General features: G+C 42.4%; 1 protein-coding gene across 1 annotated transcript in view; it reads left to right on the plus strand.

Annotated features, from left to right (window-relative positions):
* Nucleotides 1–3,441: 3,441 nt before the first annotated feature.
* The window catches only part of SLC6A5 (solute carrier family 6 member 5), a gene marked incomplete at both ends in the record, with an annotated part of 29,595 nt that continues 9,252 nt past the window's right edge, over nucleotides 3,442–23,784 (plus strand). Inside the window, 12 exons of the mRNA XM_082762239.1 lie at nucleotides 3,442–3,948; nucleotides 4,558–4,696; nucleotides 5,319–5,450; nucleotides 5,542–5,715; nucleotides 6,381–6,522; nucleotides 6,971–7,103; nucleotides 10,378–10,512; nucleotides 12,671–12,774; nucleotides 15,247–15,371; nucleotides 20,913–21,025; nucleotides 21,313–21,444; nucleotides 22,331–22,430. Of these exons, the coding sequence (XP_082618365.1) occupies nucleotides 3,442–3,948; nucleotides 4,558–4,696; nucleotides 5,319–5,450; nucleotides 5,542–5,715; nucleotides 6,381–6,522; nucleotides 6,971–7,103; nucleotides 10,378–10,512; nucleotides 12,671–12,774; nucleotides 15,247–15,371; nucleotides 20,913–21,025; nucleotides 21,313–21,444; nucleotides 22,331–22,430 (1,936 nt within the window). The remainder of the gene's footprint in view (nucleotides 3,949–4,557; nucleotides 4,697–5,318; nucleotides 5,451–5,541; nucleotides 5,716–6,380; nucleotides 6,523–6,970; nucleotides 7,104–10,377; nucleotides 10,513–12,670; nucleotides 12,775–15,246; nucleotides 15,372–20,912; nucleotides 21,026–21,312; nucleotides 21,445–22,330; nucleotides 22,431–23,784) is intronic.

Below are 23,784 nucleotides of genomic sequence, written 5' to 3' on the forward strand. Positions count from 1 at the left end.
AGCGGGGGGGGTGGTCCCCCGTTTTGGACAGGCTGGGGGGGTGTCCCCTTAGTCCCCGTGGGCTCAGGGCTGTGAGGGGCCTCGGGAAACCCAGGCGGAGCTCGGAGAAGCCGCTTTAATGAACTTTCTGACCGGCAAGGGGGGCGTCGGACCCCTGCTTCTGGGGCTTGGCGATGGATCCCCCCTTCCCAGCCGTGGCTGGGGACCGGCTGATGGGGACCGCGTCCCCTCCTGGGTGGGGGCGAAACGGTGTCAGGGCCTTTGGGTGCTGCCGGGGCGGCAGGAGCAGGGCTTGGGGCACGACGTGGCTTGGGATCGACTGTGGGGAACGAGGGAGTCGGTTCGCTGCAGCACCAAGAGAGCACTGCGCTCCTGGGGGAGCTGCGGGGGCTTCCCGACCCGCCTGCTTCTTGGGGCGCTGCCGTGTTGCTTTAATTCACCCCGTGCCTTCTTTAGAGGCGTTATTTTAACCTGAAGGGCACCATAACGGGGCTCCCACCCTGCCCAGGCTGTGGGCAGCCGGCTCTGCGGCTCTCTGCAACAGCACAGAACCGCTACCAAGCGCTGCTTGCCTTCCCCCCGAGCCCTGCTCCTGGGGGGCTCTGTGCTGCATGCAGGGAGGGGAGGAAACGGGGGAGAAATCTGCTTGGAGAGAGGAGCAGAGCACAGGCTGTTTGAAAGGGTCTATGCACAAAACACCTGTATTTCGGTACAATTATGTGCGGGGAAAAACAGGTGTTGATGCTTAAGTATATTTTCAGCAGCTGCAGCAGCAGAGGTTAAGGCGAGCTGCGGCGTAAAAACGCTCAGGAGCTCTGCTGCCAGGTGAAAGCATTTATTTTTTCCCACCTGGGAAACGCGCTGATCTTTGCTGCAGGGAAAAAAAAAAAAAAAAAAAAAAACGAAACGATTTTTTAAAATTTTCTGCTTCGCTCGCCCCCCTCCCCTCTGCTGTCGCGGTGCTTTGGGTGGCACTGCTTGCGGGGGACTTGGTGTCCCCGCGGGCAGCCCCGGGGGCGCGCCGAGCCCCGCAGTAGCCGAGGACGTGCAAAGATGCGTGGGGTGCCGGGGAGCGTAGCCCCCTCCTTCCTCCCCCTAGTAGGTGCACACTGCTTACGCTAAGACGTAAAATAGCCCCGGGAGAAGCTGACGCTAGCAGAGTGTGTGCGGGGGAACAGCAGCTTTTCCTCTGACGCGAAAACAACCGGGAAGGTTGCTTAGGGAGCATCCCGATTTGCCAACGCACTTTTTTTTTTTTTTTTTTTTTTTTAATTTCTTCAGGGTGAAAAAAAACCTGACTCGTGAGCAACAAATCTCCGAGAAAGCCCCTCAGGTGGCAAATAGCGTGGGAGGTGGTGATGGGTGGATGACTTCGTTGGAAAAACGACTCCAGCGCAACTTCGGGCTTGTAGCGCTGAGAATCTCCCCCCGGTTCTCAAAAAAAAAAAAATGCTTTGATGGGTGAGGGCAGCACACCGACGACTTGACTGCAGTTGCTGTCATTTTCGCTCCCTCTTAACTCTTTAGGTAGCTTTGGTGAAAGAGGAGATGGCTTTATGGCGGGTGTCCCCTTGACTGATTTGGGGCTGAGGGCTTCCCCCCAGGAGGCACGGTGAAAAGAGACGGTGTGGTGTAGGGAGACCAGGGGACACACAATTAACTTGTTTGTGCACTATATACACAGTGAACGTCTCTCTCTGGAAATAGCTATACGGAGAGATATATATTTATACACTTTATATGTGGATTTTTTTCATATATATAAGCTGTTTTAACTTTCGATCCCATGTGAACTGCAGGAATGCAGAATAATGGGATGGACCACACGGGAGGGGGGAGAGGGGCAGAACTGGCCGGTTTTTCCCCCCCTTTGCTCTTCTTTTGGACGCAGTAGTACGTGTTTCTCGTGCTGCCCCTAATAACCAGCAAGAAAGTTGTGTGCTCCTGCAGGATCTGCTTTAGTAATCAGCCCCCCATGAGTCACACGGGACACGCAATCCCACTGCCGCATGAGTGACAGCTAGCCGGCGCTCAGGCTTCTGGTTGTCCCTTTAAAATCTGAATCCAAGGGTAATGATTTATCAAACTCTTATTATCACGAAAATGTCAAACGAAGGGCACCTTGCTATGCACTGACGCAAACCCAGGCTTTCCCAAGGAAGTATAGAAGCTTTGCTCTGGACTGAGCAAAATCCAGTCTGCCTCTACTGCTGTTTTTACCTCGACCGACTCGATTTTAAGGCATGGTAAGCGCTTCATTTCTTTCCTTCGACACTTAGAAGGGCTCGAGGGGAGGCTTCGCCGGTGAGTTCTGTGCTGGCTGCCCTGCGCCCGCCTCGTTTACCTGCCGCTGTCTGCCTCTCCTTGCAAGGCAGAGGGGCGGCTGTCCCCCCACCCGGGGACAGGGGCACTGCTCCGTGCCCCCACGGGCTGGGGGAGCAGCCGGAGGTGCCGCAGGTGCAGCCAGGACATGCGGCAGGCACGGCGGAGGCAGCGCTGGGAAGCCTTGGTGCGTGGGGGTCCGGAGGCAGGGTGCGTAGGGAAAGAGAATTTTTAAGGGATGGGAAAGAGAGGCATTGCCGGCGGGGTCCTTAAGATTAAATAATAATAATACATTGTGAAATTTAATTTTAAATGGGTAGGAAACGAGGATGCTGTCAGTAATCTATTTAGCATACAGGAGAATGGTTCAAAACCGTTTGTAGAGGTGTGTGAGTCGAAAACGTAAGAAAAATCAGAAGGAAAGGCAGCTGCTGACGGCCGTGATCCCGCGGTGGTGGTGCGGTTGTTTCCCCGTTTCCCCGTTTCCCCGGTTTGCTGTCGGGTTTTGAGAGCTGGCAGCCGGCTCAGAAACGCTCCCCAGCACTATTTCGCTGTTTTTTTTTTTTTTTTTTTTTTTTTTTTTTTTTTTAACATCCCTGGCTGCTTACAGGGCAGCTTGTCTATTGCCTGTATGAAGAAAAAAAAAAAAAAAAAAAAAAAGGTAGGGGGGAGAAAAGCCGATGTGCATTGTTGAATGACAGAAAGGAAATGGGGCGTAAAATTAAAGAATCTTTCTACACTGGTGATAGGGAAGGGAGCATCCTACGCTCGTGATGTGCAATCTAACGAGGTCTGGCGGCGCAGTGCTGTAGGAACATTTATCTAAAACTCCAGTTGCGGGTTTGCAGCCGCTGTTTGTTTGTTTGCTTGTTTTTTTCGTTCCTCGCTGCTTTCTCCGCCAGAATATTAACGCTGAACGAGAGGGCAAGCAGGGGAACCGGGCCCCTCGAAATTCACCCAGGTTTTAATCCCGATTTTCTAGCAGACGCGTTTTGCGCACGAGGGAAGCAATCGGTAAAAAAAAAAATAAATCCCTGCCGTCCAAACGTTTTTTTTTTTTTTTTAATCCGTTCGGTAAAATATGTGATATTGTTTTAGGATTACGCCGGTCCAAGGGAGATGAACAAGCAGCTCGCGAACAGCCCCGACGCGGTTGCTCCTGGACCAAACGAAGGTGCGGGAGCTGGAAGAGGCAGCCCCGAGGAGGAGCCGCAAAATGCCCCGCCGCAAGCCCCCGCCGCGATGGCCAGGCTGCCCCGCTCGCTCTCCAACGACCCCAAAACGCTTCCCTCCGAAGAAGCCAAGCCAAACGATTTCGACAGGACCAAGGTCGGCATCTGCAAACTCAGCAGCACCCCGGTGCAAGCCAACTCCACGGTGCGGAGGGAATCCGGGGAGACCTTCCCCTACAAGCACGCCGCTGGGGCCGGGGCCGCCGGGCAGGCTGCGATTCCCCCCTGCAAAATTCCCGCATTGCAAAGCACGGACGGGGACGCTACTCTGAACCTTGGGAAGGGCTCTCTGGAGCAAAACAACGCCAAAGGCGCCTGGGTGACCTTGAGCCAGAGCACCGTGGTACTGGGCACGGATGGCAACACTTCTGTCCTTCCCGGCAGAGTGGAGGGGGTAAGAGCCTCCTCCCCGGGGTTCTCGGCCCCCGGTGATAAGGGATTAAGGGATTCTCGGCCCTCAGCGCCCGCTCGGGGAGCAGTGGGAGCAGGTCGGGGATGGGGCAGGAGCCGGGAAGAGAGGGAACCCTCCCGGTGCTGAGCTACCGCGCCGAGAGCCAGCCGAGGCTCAGGTCCTGCGGGAGAGGAGTGGGAGTACGGTCCTGGCTGTGTTTGTCCCGACAGAAATCGGGGGCAGAAAGCTCTCTGCTGCGGGAGCAGAGCCTGTCCCCAGGGCATCGCCCCCGGCCGGGCGCGGCGCATTGCAGGGGCTGCCCCATGGGAAGGCAGCAGCGAGCCGAGCCCTGCGCCCTTCGCCCCCGGAGAAGCCAGCTGGGGGGCGGGCAGCGGGGCTGTCACAGCCCCCCCATCCCAGGGCTGTAGCAGACGCTTTCCTTCCCTCGGGAGCAGCCGGAGGAGGGGGACACGACAGAAAAGCCTAATTTCTCGGGCAGATGCGGCTGCAGGGGAGGGTGCCCCCGGTGCGGCTCCGCGATGCTCGTTTGCAAGCGTAGCTCTTGTCCGATCTTTTTCTTTTTTCCTTTTTTCCTCCTTTTCCCCCCTTTAGGAAGACGATGTAGGGGATGAAAATAAAGCCCGAGGGAACTGGTCTAGCAAGCTGGATTTCATCCTCTCCATGGTGGGTTATGCAGTGGGGCTGGGCAATGTCTGGAGGTTCCCGTACCTGGCCTTTAAGAATGGGGGAGGTATGATGGCTTTTTCCTGTCTCTCTACCTGCAGTTCCGTACGTGGCTGAGCTGCCCCCCCTCTTTGCGGTGGGGACAAGCACGAGGGGAGCAGAGGTCGGGGACGCCGAGCCGGGCACCCCCGGGACCCGCACTGCACCGTCACACCTGGCGAAAATCCTCGCTGGGGGCTTTTTGTAGCTTTGCTTGGCTTTGGTTTGGGGGAAAGGTGGTGTTCAGCAGTCAAAGTAGACGAGTTCTGACAAGATTTCGTTATAAGGTGGTGCTTGCCCTAAAAAAACACCTGCAATGAATGCTAGCTGGGGAGGCCACCGCGGGGGGCTCCAGACCTTAGAGAGGTCGTGCGGGCTCTTCCCGAGCTGTTGGAGGCGAGAACTTGCCATTTGGAACACCTCAATATTGGAAAAAAAAAATATATATAAAAAAATAAAAATAAAAGGTAAGCTTGCCTTTAAACATACAAAATAAAAGCATGTGTGGGGGCTCCTCTAATAAAACACTGCTGCCTCAAGCGGATGCTGGAAATGCAAAACCCTGCTCCTCCGTTCCTGCCAGGGCTGGGGATGGCAGGGATGGCTGCCTGGGCTGGGGCTGAGCAGGCTGTCATTTCTCCTCCCAAAAGGTGCGTTCCTCATCCCCTATTTGATGATGCTGGCGCTCGCTGGGATCCCCATTTTCTTCCTGGAGGTCTCCCTGGGGCAGTTCGCCAGTCAGGGCCCTGTGTCAGTGTGGAAAGCCATCCCTGCCTTGCAAGGTGAGCCCCCCTGCCACCCGCACCCCTTGTGGCTTCCTGTGCGGGCGGTGGTGATGGTGGCCCCCTCTGGGCTCCCTCTGCTCTTTCCTAGGCTGCGGCATCGCGATGCTCATCATCTCCGTCCTGATAGCCATCTACTACAACATCATCCTGTGCTACACACTCTTCTACCTGTTCGCCTCCTTCGTGCCCGTGCTGCCTTGGGCTTCTTGTAATAACCCCTGGAACACACCAGATTGTAAAGATAAGAACAAACTTTTACTAGGTGAGTTGGGATGCGCTTTTGGGTCTTCCCAGCTCTTTCCCTGCTGCCGGTGGGGGCTGCGGTGCCCAGCCCAGGGCAGGGAGTGCTACCCAGGTGGCTTGGAGCAATTCGTTTGCTACCTTTTTTTTTTTTTTTTTTAATGTTTTCACCATCAAGGGTAGATGTAAGTTCTGAACTGTAATGTCAAAAAAAACAAAACAAACAAAAAAAAAAAAAACACAAAGAAATCTTTACAGCTGAAAGGTGCCTGTGCTGCGCAGGGTGTTTGGTGTGGGGTAAAATCCTGTCCAGTCTCATCTCCTGTTTCCAGTGACACACATCCCTGGTTCGGAGCTGAGCTTATGCACATCCCTGTAGTTGTATTGACGTGGTGTAGAAAGGAAGACTAGATAGTGACCCCTATTGCAAGCCCTCACCTGTAACTGCTTTTGGTCCAGACTCTCTAATACCTTGAGCATTTGGGTGTAAAGGGAAAAACCGTGAGGCATTTTAAGACCTAGTACTCTGAGCCTTACAGCATTGCTACAGAAACCTAATGCAAATCTGAAACTCAAGTGATGTGTACAATAGAATGCTTTTTATTGTTGTTTTGCACCCAATCTGTAAATCCAGGCAAGTTATTTTCTTCCCCTTTTTTTTTTTTCTTTTTTTCTCTCCCCTCCCAGATTCATGCATTATTGGTGACCAACCAAAAATCCAAATCAAGAACTCTACTTTCTGTATGAGTGCCTATCCAAACTTGACTATGGTTAACTTCACCAGTGAAGGAAACAAAACATTTGTCAGCGGAAGTGAAGAATACTTTAAGTAAGATCTTTCCTTTGAAATATTACGTTACTTTTTCTAAAATCTCTAGTAAAAATCTCTAGTAATACAGATAATCAACCAGTAATACATGAAGTTACTATTTAGAAGACTAGAAATAAAATATTTAAGAATGATAAATGATACACACTTTATGCATATTAACAACGAAAGCTAATTTTTAAACACTGCATTATTTTTGTTCTTTTCCTCTGGTGCTTAGCACAGCTGGGGTGTTGGCCCGTGCATGGCATTTTTATCTCCTACTGCAATGCAGATAAATAAAATAATACATGGTGACATTCACTCGAACCTTCTGGAGAAGCCACTGAGAACGCTAAAGCAGAACTATGTACCGTAGGAATTAGCACTGATTTACAGCCTGCAGTTGCTGCTGTTATTTTTTTTCCTTTTTAATTTTAATTTAATTTCTTTTTATTTTAATTTTTAGGTACTTTGTATTGAAGATTTCAGCTGGGATAGAATATCCTGGTGAGATTAGATGGCCCTTGGCACTGTCTCTTTTCCTAGCCTGGGTGATTGTATATGCCTCCCTTGCTAAAGGAATCAAATCATCAGGAAAAGTAAGAAAAATATTTGTAATCATACGCTTAGAGGAAAGCAGTATCCTGCTTTGAGGAAATCACACTCTTGTTTAAGGCACTGAAGTATTGAAATTTGTTTTCAACAAATGGCTACACATTAATGAAATGCCTTTTTTTCCTGTTCATGTTTTCCTATCTAGCTAAAACGTTAAAAAGATAATTTTGGAAATCAGGTTTAGCATTTGATCCCTAATACTCAGAAACTTAAAAATGAGCCCTTGAGCTGTTCTTAGCAGTTGGATGGCAGAAACAGTGCCCTAGTGTGTGTGGCGTTGATCAGAAATCCCGCAGTCACCTCAGGTGTCACTGTAATCTGGGAAATTACGATGTATACTGAGATGTTAAGCAACGTGTTTTAAAATCAGAACTGAACTTAAATCATTCTGTGGTGTTTGAGCTGTGACAGTATGTATCCTGTTTTCCCAACTACTTCATGCCTCTTCCTAAAACTTCTTGCAGTAATCCAGCTCCCCTTTTCTGTTTCTGACATCTCCCATCTCCCTCCTGTACTTCCGTGTCATGTTCTCCTCTGCCTCTCTGATGTTCAGCTTTCTGCCCTGTGTCCTAACCAGCAGCCATACAAAGAGGGAACATGTGCTTTCATGGACACGCAAGTGCAGGCATCCTAATTGTCTAGGCAGCTGTCTGCGCAGGGAAACGCAGCCCTTCTTTTTCAGCAGCAGCACTGCTTTGGGTGTTTTTCATGGCACTTGCAGCAATGCAATATCTGAGACTTCAATGCCTTTGTAATTAGCTTGTAGGTCAAAAAGTTAGATGATACTATAGGATAAATGCAGTTTATTTAATAATTGCAGGCTGAAAAAATGCCTCCCCCCAAAAACAAACAAACAAAACCCAACAACACACAAAAAAACAACACACACATTCAAAAAACAAAACAAACAAACAAAAAAAAAAAACAGCCCACAAAGGAAACAAAGCAAAATGCCAAGACTGGGATGGAATAACTATATATTTTCTGTGTTAAAGGTAATGCATGTGCAGAGGCAGCTATGAATTTTCTACAGTTTGTTACCGGGTAGCTGATTTCAAGCCACCCTTTTGCATCTAGAAGCTGACAACATCTGTTGTGAGCTAGCTTGGAAATGAGCAGAAAATCCAGAGACTTGAGTACAAGGGGAAAGTTGAGTGTTTTTTGTTTTTTCTTACATGTAGTGTGACAGGAAAAACTGTTTCATTAAAGGCCAGAGCCAGGAAACAGAAGATGTAGAGGAGAATAACTTGGGTTTGGATGTGGCAGGAGATATTAGGTAAGACAGGCGTAGCGGCCAAAAGAAATACTGGCTCCTTGGTGCCAGGGATAAGAAACTGCTATTGATGGTTAGATGATTGTAGTGAGGGGGCAAGTGGAAATCTTGGTAACTGTCCAAGGTAAGAAATCAAGGTAACTGTCAATATGTGGCCCTGTGGTCCTTGCTGCCTCTAACAAACATAATAATGCAAAGCGAGATCTGTCAGTCTGCAAACAGTTGTCTCTGGCTCCTCAGGCAGCTCTCAGGAAGGTGCCCGCAGTGGTCAATTGCAGCCATGTGGGTCTGTCTATTTAATATGCTGGGGATCAGATGAAGAAAGTCAACTGGTCTTGGAGGACTCAATATTCTTGTTAGCACAGTACCATGTAGGGACAACTAACCTGCTGAAGAAGTTGTGTAGGTCCTATCTAAATGACAAAATGGCACCTAGGTTCACCATAAAAACTAGTTGAGCAGGCACAAATCCCTGAACGATGTGTATCAGGATAGCTCAATTATGTTCCAGTTAATTTAAGAATCCTAAAGTACACTTGTTTTAAAATGAAGAGTGGAAATGATGCTCTGCTGGACTAGCTAGATAAGTCTATGTAAAACCTTTCTTGGGGCTGAAGTAGTGTGAATGCTCCATACAGTCAAGCCTTCTAGATAAGAGTTTTTCTATTGTTTGAGCCATTTTTTCTTTTTTTTTTTTCTTTTTCTTTTTTTTTTTTTTTTACTGAAGTTGGATAGACATGCTAATGTTGCCAAGTTTGATTGCCTAATAGGGGAAAAGATCTTCTCTTGAAATGAGTATCTTCATTTTTTTCTCAGTGTAGACTTGAGCAATTATAGTAATTTTATTGAACCTTAACAGCTGGCTTCCACTTGCCATTATTGATTTAAACCTAGTTCCTTTCTTGATGAACAATGATTACATATTAATTGTGTAATGCTGTTTAAATATTACATCATTTAAATACCAGTCATTGCAGAAATGATACACTGAAGTACAATAAATAATAAAATACTATCTACGAAGAAAGAAGTAGCTTCTGAAATACAAATGAAGACAAGAATGTGTTACATCTATACACACGCATTGTTTCATTGATGTATATGCGCTTTGCTTTAAACTCTGAAGGTATTTCTCAGGAATACTGCTTAGACAGAAATGGACTGAATCTATTCTGACAATTGAAGGGAATTTCATTCACTGCACAAAATGCAGCTTCTTGAAACAGCACGGGGGAAGTTGGGAAAGCAGTTTCAAAACTCACCTCAGCTCAGAGGATTCTGGCCCTTGTAAGGCTGCAAGGCTGAAGTGCAAAAGGTTTTAAAATGCTTTTGAAGAGTGTGCAGCCTAACTCATTGCAACTTAGCCATTTTATTTGACTACAGAGAGAGCTCTGCTCTGTACTAGATAATTATGAAGACATTAAGCACACAACCTCTGTTGTGCATTTAACAGTCATTTGGTGTATCTTGATGGTTACGCTGACTTTTTTTTTCATTGGGCCCATAAACATTGTCATGGTGATATGTAATTATTAGGAGGTACAAACTAATACAGAGAAATACATCGGGAATGGATCAGGGCTTTAGGTGCCATTAACTGGCATTGCTCATTTCGTTTCCAGTGAGCTGTGTTAGTATTTTTCTGGACAAGGATCAAACACGGTATTTCTATTCAGCTTGAACTTAATACTGCTCTCCAGTCTTTACTCACCTTGTTTTTTTTCCCCTCTCTCTCTAGAATCCCAGGTATTATTACCACTGTTGCTATTGATATCATTCCTGTCACTAGCAGCAAGAAGTTCTGTAAAAGATGTCGACTCTGTCAGATATTCTGGGAAATAAGCCTGTTGCCTTGCTAGTCTTATCCCCTGTTGTCTCTGATCCTGAGTAATTATGCTTTTAAGGCCAAAGTTGAAATGCTTCCACTCCTCTCCCTCCCCCCCCTTCTCATATAATCCTTTCAATGATCTCCTTGGTCTCTGCAGGTGGTGTACTTCACAGCTACGTTCCCCTACGTAGTTCTCATCATCCTTCTTATAAGAGGTGTAACTCTACCTGGAGCTGGAGCTGGAATCTGGTACTTCATCACACCCAAGTGGGAGAAGCTAATTGATGCTATGGTGGGCTTATTATTGCAATTATAACTTCTGATGGCATGAATAACTCATACAGATTTCTCACTTAGTGTCTGTTGCAAGCGTTTGCTGTGTGCAGAGGCAGTGCATCTGTGCAGTCCTGTTCTTCACCTCTATGGAGTGCTGTTACAGTGGATGTTTGTCATTCGTCTGCACATACCTTTTATAATGTATGTTGTTATAGATATGGTATTTACTTCATATTTAATATTTCACCTGAATCTCTCAGAATAAGCGCATTTGGAAAATGGGGAATTAAAAAGGAGGTACAGGTTTTCATGTGCTGGTGTCTGAGTGGATGCTGCTTTGATTTGAGCAAACGTGTGAGGTTTTTAATAGGTAACATAATAAGCCTGTCTGCGTTTGTCTAGAAAATTCTTTAGAGATACTGAGAATATAATGCAGTTTTGAAGACTGACTGCGAGACACGAAACAAAATCAAATTATACAAGGTACTCTAACACCTCTTCCCTCAACAGCTGTGATCATTGTACTACCTGTATTATAAGAAATAATGTTACTTTCTGTGTAGTACAGGACAGAGTTAAGGAATTTGGTACCCGGCTTTGCTCTTTTGAAAAGATTGACTTGTACGAATGCTTCAGCTCTGCTTTCTCATTCATGATTTCCACTGAATTCTAAGAAGCTGCTCATTGCCAATTAAACCGGTAAAACACGCTACAAAAATACACATGATTTGTATTGGTGTAGACATGAATCCACACATGGCTCACATACTTGCGTGAAATGGTGCAGGAGCACTTGGCTGCCTAAATTTTATTCTCAATTGTCCCAAGGCTGGAGACTGAATTGAAGCCTGAGCTGGAACTTGGAATTCAGACTCTGTTCTGTAGAAAAAGTAACTTTTATAAACATCTCAGGAAATCTGTCCTAAGAAATTCCTTCCTCTGTCAATAGCAGTGGGGAATTTTGCAACTCTTAATGTCCTTATTTCTTTAAATAGCAGGTATTTAGGTATTTTAACCCTTTGGTGATAGAGTATTAAATCTTTAGCAAACAATATAGACTTTATGCGTTAAGTACGAGCATTTTTGGATTCCTGGGGTGCAAAAATGCATGTAAGAAGTGTTGCCTTTTGCAAAATGGGGCTATCTGTACACACTAGGTGTATAACCCTAGGTAAGTGTTGAAGAATATTCAAGTGGACTTCTGCTTTTAAATTTCTCTGCAGTGTAACAGAAATTAATAGCTGTATATTACATGCAGCCAGGTGAAGTGTTGACTCCTTACTGGCTGGTGTCTTTTGAAGTAGTGTTCAAGTAGTACCTTCAAACTCGTTAGTGTGCACAGGAACACCTGAATTTTGTGCATATATGTCCAGCTCCATTTCTGCACTACATACTTTGATGGAAAATCAGAACTTGTAGGAAAGCCTGTAAATAGAAATACCAGTGCTTGGAACATTTTGAAAATTTTTCATAAATAAGACCAGTTCCTTGGAAATTCTAGTCAGTTCAGAAATGTTTTATCTAAATGCATTTAAGGCTTTAAAGAACCACCAATATCAAGCAGTATGGAACAAGCAGTACTTTCTTTTTACATTATTTATTTGAAATGTTATATATTTTTAGAGAGAGACTTGGCTGAGTGTGTGTTGTCTTCAGAACGGAGGAAATAAGGCCCAGTCTGAATGGCCCTACCTTATACTATGCTATTTGGTGTACATCTCATGACAGAAATTTACCCTAATTGGAATGTAATGTCACTCATAAGTAGTACATTCAACAGTGCTGAGTTTCTTGCTTTTATCAAGAAGATAATGTAACTGTTGGATAAACCATCAGTGCCCAATGCAAGTTTTTCCTCTTGATTTGTATTTCCTTCGAACTTATTTAGACTGATATGTAACAAGTAACACATTGTGTTGAATGGCAAAGGTAATATCATTTTACTTTGGGTGAACAAGAAGAGTACTCCTAATCAAATGGACACTGTATTTCAGGGCAGGATTTCACTTGTAAATACTATTTTATTTACATCCATTTCTCTAAAAATTATTTCACCAGTTAACAGGATTAACTGTTTGCAAGTTAATTCCCAACAGCAACAATTAGTGTTACCAGTCTTTCTAATTCTTCTTCCTGAAGCCAATGTTATTTACTCTCCTCTCTTTCTTACTTAGGTTTGGAAGGATGCTGCCACTCAGATTTTCTTCTCCTTATCTGCAGCGTGGGGAGGTCTAATCACTCTCTCTTCTTACAACAAATTCCATAATAATTGCTACAGGTATGTAAGAGTGAAATCCACAAGTGTTACTAAAAGAGTCTTGTCCAAAAATGCCAACATTTTCCAGCTTGCAGCAGTCAGGTTTGGAATGCTCACCTCTGTCTTTTTTTCTTTTTTCTTCTTTTAAATTTTATATATATATATATATATATATATATAATTTTTTTTTTTTCTCAGTCCTAATCTACTAGTCTCACGATGAGCCTTAGCCTTATTATAGTCCCTGTTGACTCTTCATGTTCAGAATTGGCAGTTTTAGCTTGAAAGCCAATTTGGGTAGCTGTCAGCAGCTGTGAGCAACATTATGAAACCACAACAGTTGGCAATGTCTGCTGAAGAACAACCAATACGTTGAATAAGCTGAAGTTGGCCGTTGTTGTACATGCATGAGTTCAACATTCGATTTCTGTATGTGATTCTCATATTTTTAATTGTTTTACACATGTGAATGTATTTCAGGTTGTAAAATTCAAAATCAGGTTTATTTGAAATCAGTGAAATTTATTTTTGCAAGTTAAGTCATTTCACTAGTAGCATAGTACATTTTTTAAACAAGAAGTGTGCCAGATGAATATCTGCAGACAGGGAAAAAAACAACAAAAGCAAGTGACATTAGCAGAATGTTTAACTGATATTTTGCTGTCTTTAGAATAGGTCTTGTTTCCATTGAAGCAAACCTTCATTGATTCCTGTGCAAGGATGCATGTACTGATGCAGGACAGCATGTGCTGCTGGCTAGGCAGGGACTGTCCAACGGCACGCTTAAAAACTTTCCCGAATCAAGGCTTAAGAGCAGCACAGGCTCCTTGGGTTTTGAACTCCAATATCCTATCAATATCCTGTAAGTTCTAGGTATTGTATATGGAACATATACTTAGGTACCTTTAAAAAAAAAAAAAAAAAAAAAAAAAAAAGGTGGTTCCAGATTTTAAAAAGGAAGTCCAAAAATACTTGCTACTAGTTTTCAAAACTAATTTTCAAAAGTACTTGAATATACCTTAAAATACGGATAAGTAAAAGCATTGTTTATTGTTACTCCCAGCTAATTGTCCTTTATGTCCTACTTCTGAAAATGCTTGTCATGTGCTTTGATTTTTTTGGTGATGAATGGGTACATTCAGAATACCAGGGCAAAAAATGGGACAGGTGTTATGCTATCTTGCTGCCTGAATTGAACAACGTTTTGTGGCATCTGAAAATAGTAATGACAAATTTGAATGAAATATGCGGTAACGAAATGGAAAAATAATATTATGCTTTTAACGCTGAATTTGTGATTTACTTATGTTAGAGAGGATGGGGAGACTGAAGCAGAAATAATTAGAAAAGCTTAATTACTTCTAATGTGGTTAATTTTGCAACACATCTTGAATACTGAAATGAAGCTTGACTATTTTGTCCCATTTCAATTTTTATATCCATTACATTTTAATATTGCAAATAGTATTCTAGTTTTCAGTTACATATCCAATTTAAACATCTTCAGATAATCTGCAGTTGTGGTGAATTTATATACATTCATTGCATAACATGCACCTAAAATATTTGCTTAAAACTTACCTGGGTTTTGGAAGAAGACTAACCCTTAATGATTCCAAACAGAATATATATATTTTTTTCTTATAAGCTTAAAGAATTAACCTAATCATTCCTGTTGAGGGATGCTCTGTTAGTTTCCAGTAGCTTGCCAGCTCACTGAGCTTCTTAACAGCTTTTCAGATTGTATTTCATTCTGTTCCTGACAAAGAAATAGCAGTAGGAATAAGCATTTGTAGCCAAGTTTGAAAAGCATTTAAAGCAAGCGACTTTTGTTCCTCAGCCCTAGTAGTTCAAGGGGTGTTTTTTTGGGGAAAAAAAAATAAAAATCCTAGAACGAATGCAATAATTATGGACACAGACAATGAGGGCTGGTTTCCTGTCATGTCACGTGGACTTAACCATGATAGCATGGCATTCAGATATGGATTTCTTGAGATTCCCATCCCAACAACAATCACCGAGGGCTGAACCTCTACAGATGGGCAGGTGCTGTAGGGTACAGAAAGCTTTACCCTGAATGTTGTGTGTAGAAAAATATAGGACAAAAAATATTTTACCTGAGCAACAGTGGTTAGTCCATATGTAACGTAGTGAGCAGATGGCCACCTTAGGTATAAAGCACTCCATTACAAACTGTGTTGTCATTGCTGCTGTCTTCAGAGATTCCAAGAGCAGAAATACTCTGTGTCTTCTTTAACCCGTGGCTTCCTTTATGGCATGCGAATGATGGAAACTTGAACATCTGATATCTGGTGGTGGTGTGAAGACTTCTGCTGTCTCCAACCGGCATCATATTCACCTGATAAGTGTAAAATTTGCCTTTGTCAGTGTTCCCACAGAATATGTGCACATATGTGAGAGACGTTTGAAACTGTCCTACCCCCTTGTGTGTATTACAAACAAGGTGATTATGTCTATGCGTTTTCTTTACAGGGACACATTGATAGTCACATGTACCAACAGTGCCACAAGTATATTTGCAGGCTTTGTCATCTTCTCAGTTATTGGCTTCATGGCAAATGAGCTCAAAGTGAATATCGAAGCTGTTGCAGACCAAGGTAGGGTACACTGCCGTTTCATTTCTCATACCCGATTCTGAAGTGCAGGCACCTGGTGGCACCCTCATTATTAATGATGTTGGTGGTAGAGGTGGGAATAGAGGCTTCAAAGTGCAGTGGCTTAGTAAACCCCTTGTGTGCATCTCGATCCAGGAGAAGGTACAGTACTCAGTGTTACTGCGAAGACAAGATACTACTTGGGGCCTCCTTATCACTCATTTGGTAAGAGAAAAAGCAAGATGAGACACATTTCAAATCTTTATGTAAATAAACGATTGGAGTGAGATGTCTCTTTCACATAGTATAAGCAATCGCTGGGTTCCTCATTTGTCTCTGCTGCTGCCTTGTTAGGTCCTGTTCAAGGTAAAAGTTATTCTTGATGGGAGAAATCTTGGATGAGACAGTTCTGGGCTTTGCAATGTGGGGGTAGGAGAAGTACAGCCTGAGATGTGGATCGAGCCTCTGAACTGTGGGGAGCAAGGAGAGGCCTCTACAGGGAAATTAAAAATTCCTGCAGAACTGTTACTGTACTGGAGCAGATGAGAAGGCCTTAATGAAGTGAGACGGTTAGAAATGGGGATCCGTACTGCTTTAATGGGTTCAGCTAAATGTGGGCAAGAAGAACATGACGGATGGAAGAATTGGTGCTGTCATGTATGATGTGCTATGAAGCAGCAGGAGATAGGAAGGGTAACTGTTGAGAGAAGCTTAAAGAATTGTAAAAATCTGGTGGAATTATGTAGGGGTAAATATTACCCTAGTTCAGTTCTGTTTCCTGTGAAATGTACAGTACATCGACTCTAAACCAACCCCAATCTTCTTGATGATTTCAGACTTGGTTAAAAAGATAAGTTTGTGATACTTCTGGAATAACGTACGTTTTTTCACTTCCCCACCACAGCCATTTCTGTATACACATGAGGGTATTAAGTATCGTATTGTAGCCTTCGGCACAGATACAGCCATTTCCAAGCACTGAAGGAAAGGGTTTAAAAGATGGAAGGCTTTCCATGCTATCCCCCAGTTCCCTGCAGTAGCACAGAGTAAAAGGAGGCTTTGAACTGGAGGAAGGACGGAGAGTTCAAAAACTGAATGTCACATACAGGAGGTGACATTTATACACGAGGTGTTCTGCTGTCTTTGTTAATGTGAAGACACCCAATGTTCTTCTGACATGTTTGTTGTGTGCTTAAATTCAGTGCCCCAAGGTGCTACACCGTTGGGTTTGAAAAACTCTGTGAGTTAGCTAAGGGTCAGTCTTCATCTGATAGTTCTGTTAAGCTTTTCTTGGCTACATGTCATTTGAATCCAGTTTTGTGACAGGGCTGTAAGACTGGTTTTATTGCTGTATGCTGTCTTACCAGCTTTCTAGTTAGTGTATCTGCTTTTCACATCCTCACAAAATGCTAGTGCTCTTTTGTTAAAGATGCACAAAATAACTATTTGCCAGCAGTTTTGCTCTTACAAATGATGTTCTGAGAGCTTTATTATGCACCAGAGGAAGCGTTCACCTCCCAGTTGACCAGGCAGTAGAACATGTCAGGATATCCCTTTTTGTACTTGAGAGCTTTGAAGGTTACAGGTGACCAGCTTTTCCTCTAGGCAACACAGAAGGGAACACAGTTCTGTCCCACACACTCAAAAAACAGGCTATATAATTTGTTTCTGGCTTAGCATGGTAGCATGGGTTTGCCCTCGTCTTCTTGCATTCTGACTTTACAACTGCTCTTCCCTCTAAGGGGCTCCAAAAAGACACTAGATGAGGAATCACTTCACAGGAGCAAATCCCATCAGTTCAATGGTGAGAGGAGAGGGAGGCATGACACAAGGGCAAATATATCCATCTCTGCTGTATGCATTGCTGTTGGTTAGGAACAAATCATTTCCTGAAATCTAGAAGGTTCCAAAGGAAAAAAGGGTCAGAAGGCACCTTGACACCCAAGTTCTGTGCTATGATTCAGTATAAGGGCTACATAAAAAATGAAATGGGGAAGTGGAATGAGTATATAGGGAAGTGACCTTGAATTGTTTTGGTATTTTTGGTGAGCCTTTCAAAATGATTATGACTGCAGAGCAACTTAAGCCAGCCTCTGTTGAAGAGCTGCAACAGAATTTAACTAATGAGTGTTTAAATGGAAGGAGCAAGGGTTTTTTAGGAGCACCAAGGAAATGTGACCTGAGCAAGTGCAAACCACAGAAGCAAGATCTGGGGTGACCTAGCAAATATGCAATCATTTTTCTCCATGTAATTGATGGGAAAGAAACAAAGGAAAACAAACAAAAAACAACAAGAAGAAAACAAACTAAAGGAGTATTTGGGGTGCAGAATAGGAAGAGAGGGAGAGTTAGTATTTCAAAATATTTCTTATGAATTTGGTTTTAAAAAATGGACATCTGCAATTTTGCCTGTGTTGCATGAATGTGGTTTCCATTTGTATTTATTGTTGAGTTATTTATTCCTCTAGAAGTCCACTGACAGAAGAAATAAAGGGCAGCCATTGGGAGTAATTGTTTCCTACAAAATTCAGAAGTCAGTTATTTCTGAACACCTTATTTATCAGGTGCTTTTATGCTGATTGTCAGAAGTATCCTCAGAATCTTTTATGCCTTGCAGAAGGCATTTGGAATGCACTGAAATGGAAAAAGAAAAAAAAACACAAAAAGAGCAGAAGCTCTCTGAAGTACTGACTCTTACCAGTGTGGTCCGGTAGTGTACAAAACTTCTGAGGAAAATAAGTTTCGTTTTTGGTATATTAATCTCTTCACACTTTTTTATTATGGTCTAGCTCTCAAAATTATTTAGATATGTGTCTGTCTTCACTCTTGTGATTATGCAGTCTTGATTCTTTCCTTTTAGTTTGCTAGGAAAATCCAAGTTAGAAGGCCAGATGCTTCGGGAATAATGTTTCCATTAAAATTTTTGTTTTAGACTGTGTGTCCATCATTTAAAAAAAAAAAAAAAAAAAAAAAAAAAAAAGCACTCAAGTCCAAACCCTGCAGCGCAGCCAGATTATTTTAAGGAGAGCTGTGCTTGGATGAAGCTGCAGTGGGAACTCTGAAGGGACTACAGAGGAGGGATAGAGAAATGTAGCTGGTAGGGGTGGTTGAGGAAACATTTGGTTCAGCTGGTCCATCTCCCTGGGGATGGCGTATTATTTAGTGCAGTAGTTTGCCAAACCTTTTCTGTTGAGTGCTTGCTGGTGGTCTTTGAGTGAGTGACTAGTCACAGGCTGGAGCTCTCTGTTCCCAGCTGTTTCAGCAGATGTTCGAGGGAATGTGGAAAAAGCTGTCACAAGCCAATCTTATTGTAGGGCTGTCAGTTGGTCTGTAAAACCCTGTTTAGGCTGTTGAAAACAGTTTCACAATGGTGATGTTGCCCTACACTCTGTGATAGGTGGAAAGAAAATTTAGTCTCATGATAGAAAATTGCACGGTAGGAAGAGTGAAAATGAGGAAAAAATGCAGACTGAGTTAGCATATTGAATTAGCAGAGTTAAGAAGCTGACTTAGCAAGAGGGGAAAATAACCTAGTCCCTCCCTATCTTTTTTTTTTTTTAAAGTTGTCTTTCTTTTCACAGAAGGAGAAAATAGCAAAAACTGTGGTGATACATAATCTGCCTTCAGACATCCAAAAACTTGAATGAAATGGTTAATGGACTGGGGAAGGGATTTAATTTTGTTTTTTCCTCCCTAAAATATTAAACTGAAATACTGTGTATTATTTTCAGTTAGAACTTTGCTTTCAGAAAAATAAAAAAATACTGATGAAAAAAATGAGCCACTTCAAAGAGGCAATGTGTTTTGGTTCTACTCTCACAGTTGAATTAAGAATATGCCACAATTGAAAGGCTTTAGTGATTGGAAAATCACTAAAAATTCAAGGTCATTTGCCTTTTCCATTTCAGCACATGCAAAACCTTGGGAGTTTTCCTGGCTTTAATAGACATATGTGAGGAGTTAATTCCTGCAGAAGTCCCTGAAGATGACCGGGGTGGAAGCCAGACTCCCTGCACCTGTTTACGTGTGCTTGGATGCTACCAGGCATGCGATACTTTAGAAAGTTATCAGGCACCAAGATGGAGAGATTGCAATTTCATATTCTGTAATTAAACTTTTCCTAAAAGCGTGATTAATGGGAAATCATTATTTCAAGGCTTAATTTGAACTTGTAAATGCAGGAAGCTACTGCAAACAGAGCCTTTATCTCTAATAGTCAAGAAAAAATCTTTAATCAAGAGATGAAAGAACACGTTCATGAATACAAAATTTTCTCCCTTGCACCATCCTCTTTTGAAAAGCCATTTTTCTGGAGCACGTTTTAAAGACAGAACAGCACTGAGCCATACACAATGTTATTTTTACACTGTTGTTAAATTTAATATTAGTCTTTCGTTCAGAAGAAACTCCTTCAAAAGTTAACCTGCGGAGATTATTTTGTATGCTGCTAAAACTGCATTTTTTTTTTTCCATTATGTGAGAAAGCAACAGGTCTCCCTTGAACAGAAACAGCATGGGGAGCTGCAGGAAATCAGATTCAGTAATCTGGATTAGAAATGGCCAGGACAGGGTGAGCTCGGATCCCCCGTTCTTGTGGCACAGGTCATGGAACCAGCACAACTTCTCTCTCATTTATATCTTGCCTGAAGGGAAATACCCTCCAGAGCATTTTATGCGGGCACTCCTTCAGCCGGGATAAATAGAGAAGTGTCATGTACTGCAATGCTACAATCAAATTCCTGCAATGTTTTCTCCCTGGCAAATCTAAGCATACTTCTGAAAATAATTTTTCTTGACAGCCAATAAAAATTGTAGTCTAAGATACCAACCAACAGAGAAAGCAAAACTCCCAGTTAAATCTTTAAAAACAAACAAACAAAAAAACCAACTCCTTATTCTTTCTGCTGTGTTACATTATCTTCTTTTTTAGTAGTTATTACTACTATATTATAATACTATTGTATTTTTATATTACTACTATATTATAATACTATTATATTTTTTTGGTAATTATTACCACATGCCAGATATTAGCTCTGTGCATGCATTATGTTCTCTCTTGCTCACTTGGCGGTGTGCTGCTGCTGAGTTAGAGAAGAGCATTTTCTTTTCCAGTACTGAGGTAGGGATGATTGCTATGCTGGTCTGAGGCCAGCTGACAGGGACAGTGGTAGGAATTAGATTGCAGAGCAGGAAAGAACAACCACAGTGCTAGATTTTGTTTGTTATTTGGATCAGGGTATTAATCTACTGGTTAAATGTGTATTCTGCGACGTGGAAATGGGAAGTGTAGAAGGGTTTTGAACCTTACAGCCAAATTAGATATTAATTGTGTGATGTTAAATCTTGTGATGGATAAATCTTACTGTAAATAACAGAGACTCAATGTGATCATTTTTACTTTTAACAAGCATAGTAATAGAGTATTATATATGGAAACATGAGTTTTCACATCTCCCTTTTTACCCATATATTTTTTTTCTGTATAGTCAATGATGTTAATGCAATAAAATATATCACAGCCTTTATTTTTATTGTTTCCAGGTCCTGGAATTGCTTTCGTGGTTTACCCGGAAGCCTTAACTAGGCTTCCACTTTCTCCGTTCTGGGCTATAATTTTCTTTTTGATGCTTCTGACACTTGGATTGGACACGATGGTAAAACTGCTTTCATTTCCTGTTCTTTTCTTGTTGCTTCTCCTATTTATTGGTTCTGAGGATCATGAGATTGCTCACAATTTTCCATGTGGTCAGTGAAGTGGTTTGCAAAGAGAGGACTGAATTAAGGCCATCAGTACCAAAAAGATGTGTGGGAAGCTTTGGCATTGGCATCTGAGCATTTTAACACCCAGGATTCTTAATCCCATCTCACTTTGCAGCATACCCAGCTGGACCATTTCATTTATGTTGCGTGCTGAAATTAATCTTTTTGTTTCGTCTTTCAGTTTGCTACTATCGAGACTATAGTGACCTCTGTTTCAGATGAATTTCCAAAATACTTACGTACGCACAAGGCACTATTCACTCTTGGGTGCTGCATTTCCTTTTTCATCATGGGATTTCCTATGATCACTCAGGTAACGATAGTGTCTTTGAGCATCACTTTCTGTCCCCAGTCCCCCTCTGGTGGCCATTCCCTTCCCTTGCAAGAAGCAGTTGCAAAATAGTAAACTGAATTGCACTGAATGAGTGAAGACACCGGCTGAGTTTGAAAGCTTTTTTTTTTTTTTTTTTTTTTTTTTTTTTTTTTTTTTTTTTGTGTGTGTGTGTGGACACTCTGGCTGAGATCTATTTAATGGATTTGGTTGCTCAAATCTTTCTGAAAATCTGAGTCTCTTAAAATTGATCCTTAGTCAAACATCTCTGAAATAGTTGTATAAATTAGGTATCCACATTTTACAAAAGTTCATACGTCGTCTAAACCTGCGCAATAATTTTGGGTGCCTTCCTTCACATGTACAGAGGGGATATTAACTGATAGTCCTGGAAAAGTGTGGAGTTAATAATGAAATTGTCATCTATCATTGATAGTCAATGCTGTCTTTTTTTCTTCTAGTTCCTCCACCACTGTAAATACTTAGCAATTTCAAGAGGATGTGCACAGACTCTATTTTTAGTCTTTTTATCATCCATTTTTTCTGCCTTTGTCTTTCTTTGTCTCACCTCGTCACCTACCAGCCCAACTTTGCGGTTCCAAAGCCTAGGATGGATTCACTCCTTCCTTCACTTGACTGAAGAAGATTAGATGATCATTCAGCCAGAAGGAGGCAACAACACTGTGGCTTGAGTCTCTGTCCCATCAATGCCTGATGTGTACTTGGGGACAGAGTCTTGTGTCCTGATCCTGTCCATTTTGCCTACCTTAGTGCTAGCTAGAGGATAGGGATATGGGGACATATGTAGAGAGAGGTGCCAGATATACCTCATAAGTAATATTTCTTTTTTCCTTTTTTTTTTCTTTAGGGTGGAATGTATATGTTACAGCTCGTGGACACTTATGCAGCTTCTTATTCTCTTGTCATCATAGCCATCTTTGAGCTTGTTGGAGTTTCCTATATTTATGGTAAGAATGGATAATGTTACTGGACCACCTACGTGAAAGTAGCATTTTAGCATATGGTCAAGTAGATGGTATCTTGCAAAGGTGTAATGTTTCTTTTTAGTTTTTCTTTTTTACTAAAAAAACTGAGAATCCAGAAACACGATTTTGAATGGAAGCATAATGGGACTTCATTGCTATAAGATTTCTTTAAATGCATATATTCAAAAGACCCTTTTACACAGCCTCAAGTCCTTTTTCAATCAGTAGCTTAAAGCCGATGTTTTAAGAGTATATGAACATTCTTAGCAAATACTAAACATTGACAAAACATTTAGTGACACTTAGCCAGGAGCTCTTTGACACTTTTTTTATTTTCCACATACACGGCCAGTTTTTCCTTTAGCCCATCTCTACAGCACAAAGTCAAGACTACGCACTACACTGCTACTCAGTGATTCATTATGCACAGTGGTAACTGTAGTTATATCAATCCATGTTGACATACATGGAATTTTTAGGAGGACACTCAACTATTGGAAAGCAGTACAATTACTTTGATGCCACTGTAGCTGCATCAGCTGGTATTAGTTGGTGACTGTTCCCAAACTCACTCAGTGCTTTAAGGAAATTGATTCTCGGAAATGTGTGATCTCAGATGATTGTAGTAGGAAATAATACGGTGATGTCCTTACATAATACATTATTAATTTATGTCTGGAGTATGTTGGTGTCACTTAAGACTTGCCTTCAAAAGTGAAAGAAGTTTTGAGCCTTGGTGTTAGAGAAATCAAACATAAAGCTGTCTCTGCTGTTGCTATGGCCAGAAATGAATGTTATGTTTTCTATCAGCTAGTTTTAAACAATCCTGAGATTTTTTGTTGAAGATATTTACGTATCAGGATGATTTTAGGCCTTAGTCCTGTGCGCTAGATACTTATATCTACTGATGTTGTGGAGTCTACTCTAATATAAATGTATGAAAAATCAAGCATAACTCAAAACATGCAACATCTGCTGCTCTTGCTTGAGGAATGAATACATGAAAAGGACAGGCAACCCATCCTTTCCCATTATCTCAAATTTTATGGAAATGCAGTAGTGTATTTTATCTCTGGTGATATCCAATCCAGTCAGTGGGCTCAAATGATTGTAAAGGTACCTTGGGTATGACCTAGGGAGAGAATGTTACAAAACAATGAAAAAGATGAAAACAGAAAGCAAAAAAAAAATATATAGTTTAGACCATTCGCATTTTGGTTGATTTAATTGCTTTTTGTTTTGTTTAGGTCCCTGAAATGTAAGTATTTTAATTAGAGATGGGTTTAGAAGTGCAATCTCTGAGTGAGATGATATTGCTAACAGCTGTCAGCTTTAC

The sequence above is a fragment of the Aythya marila genome (genome assembly GCF_965140915.1).
Source record: "Aythya marila genome assembly, chromosome: 5".
Lineage (NCBI taxonomy): Eukaryota > Metazoa > Chordata > Aves > Anseriformes > Anatidae > Aythya > Aythya marila.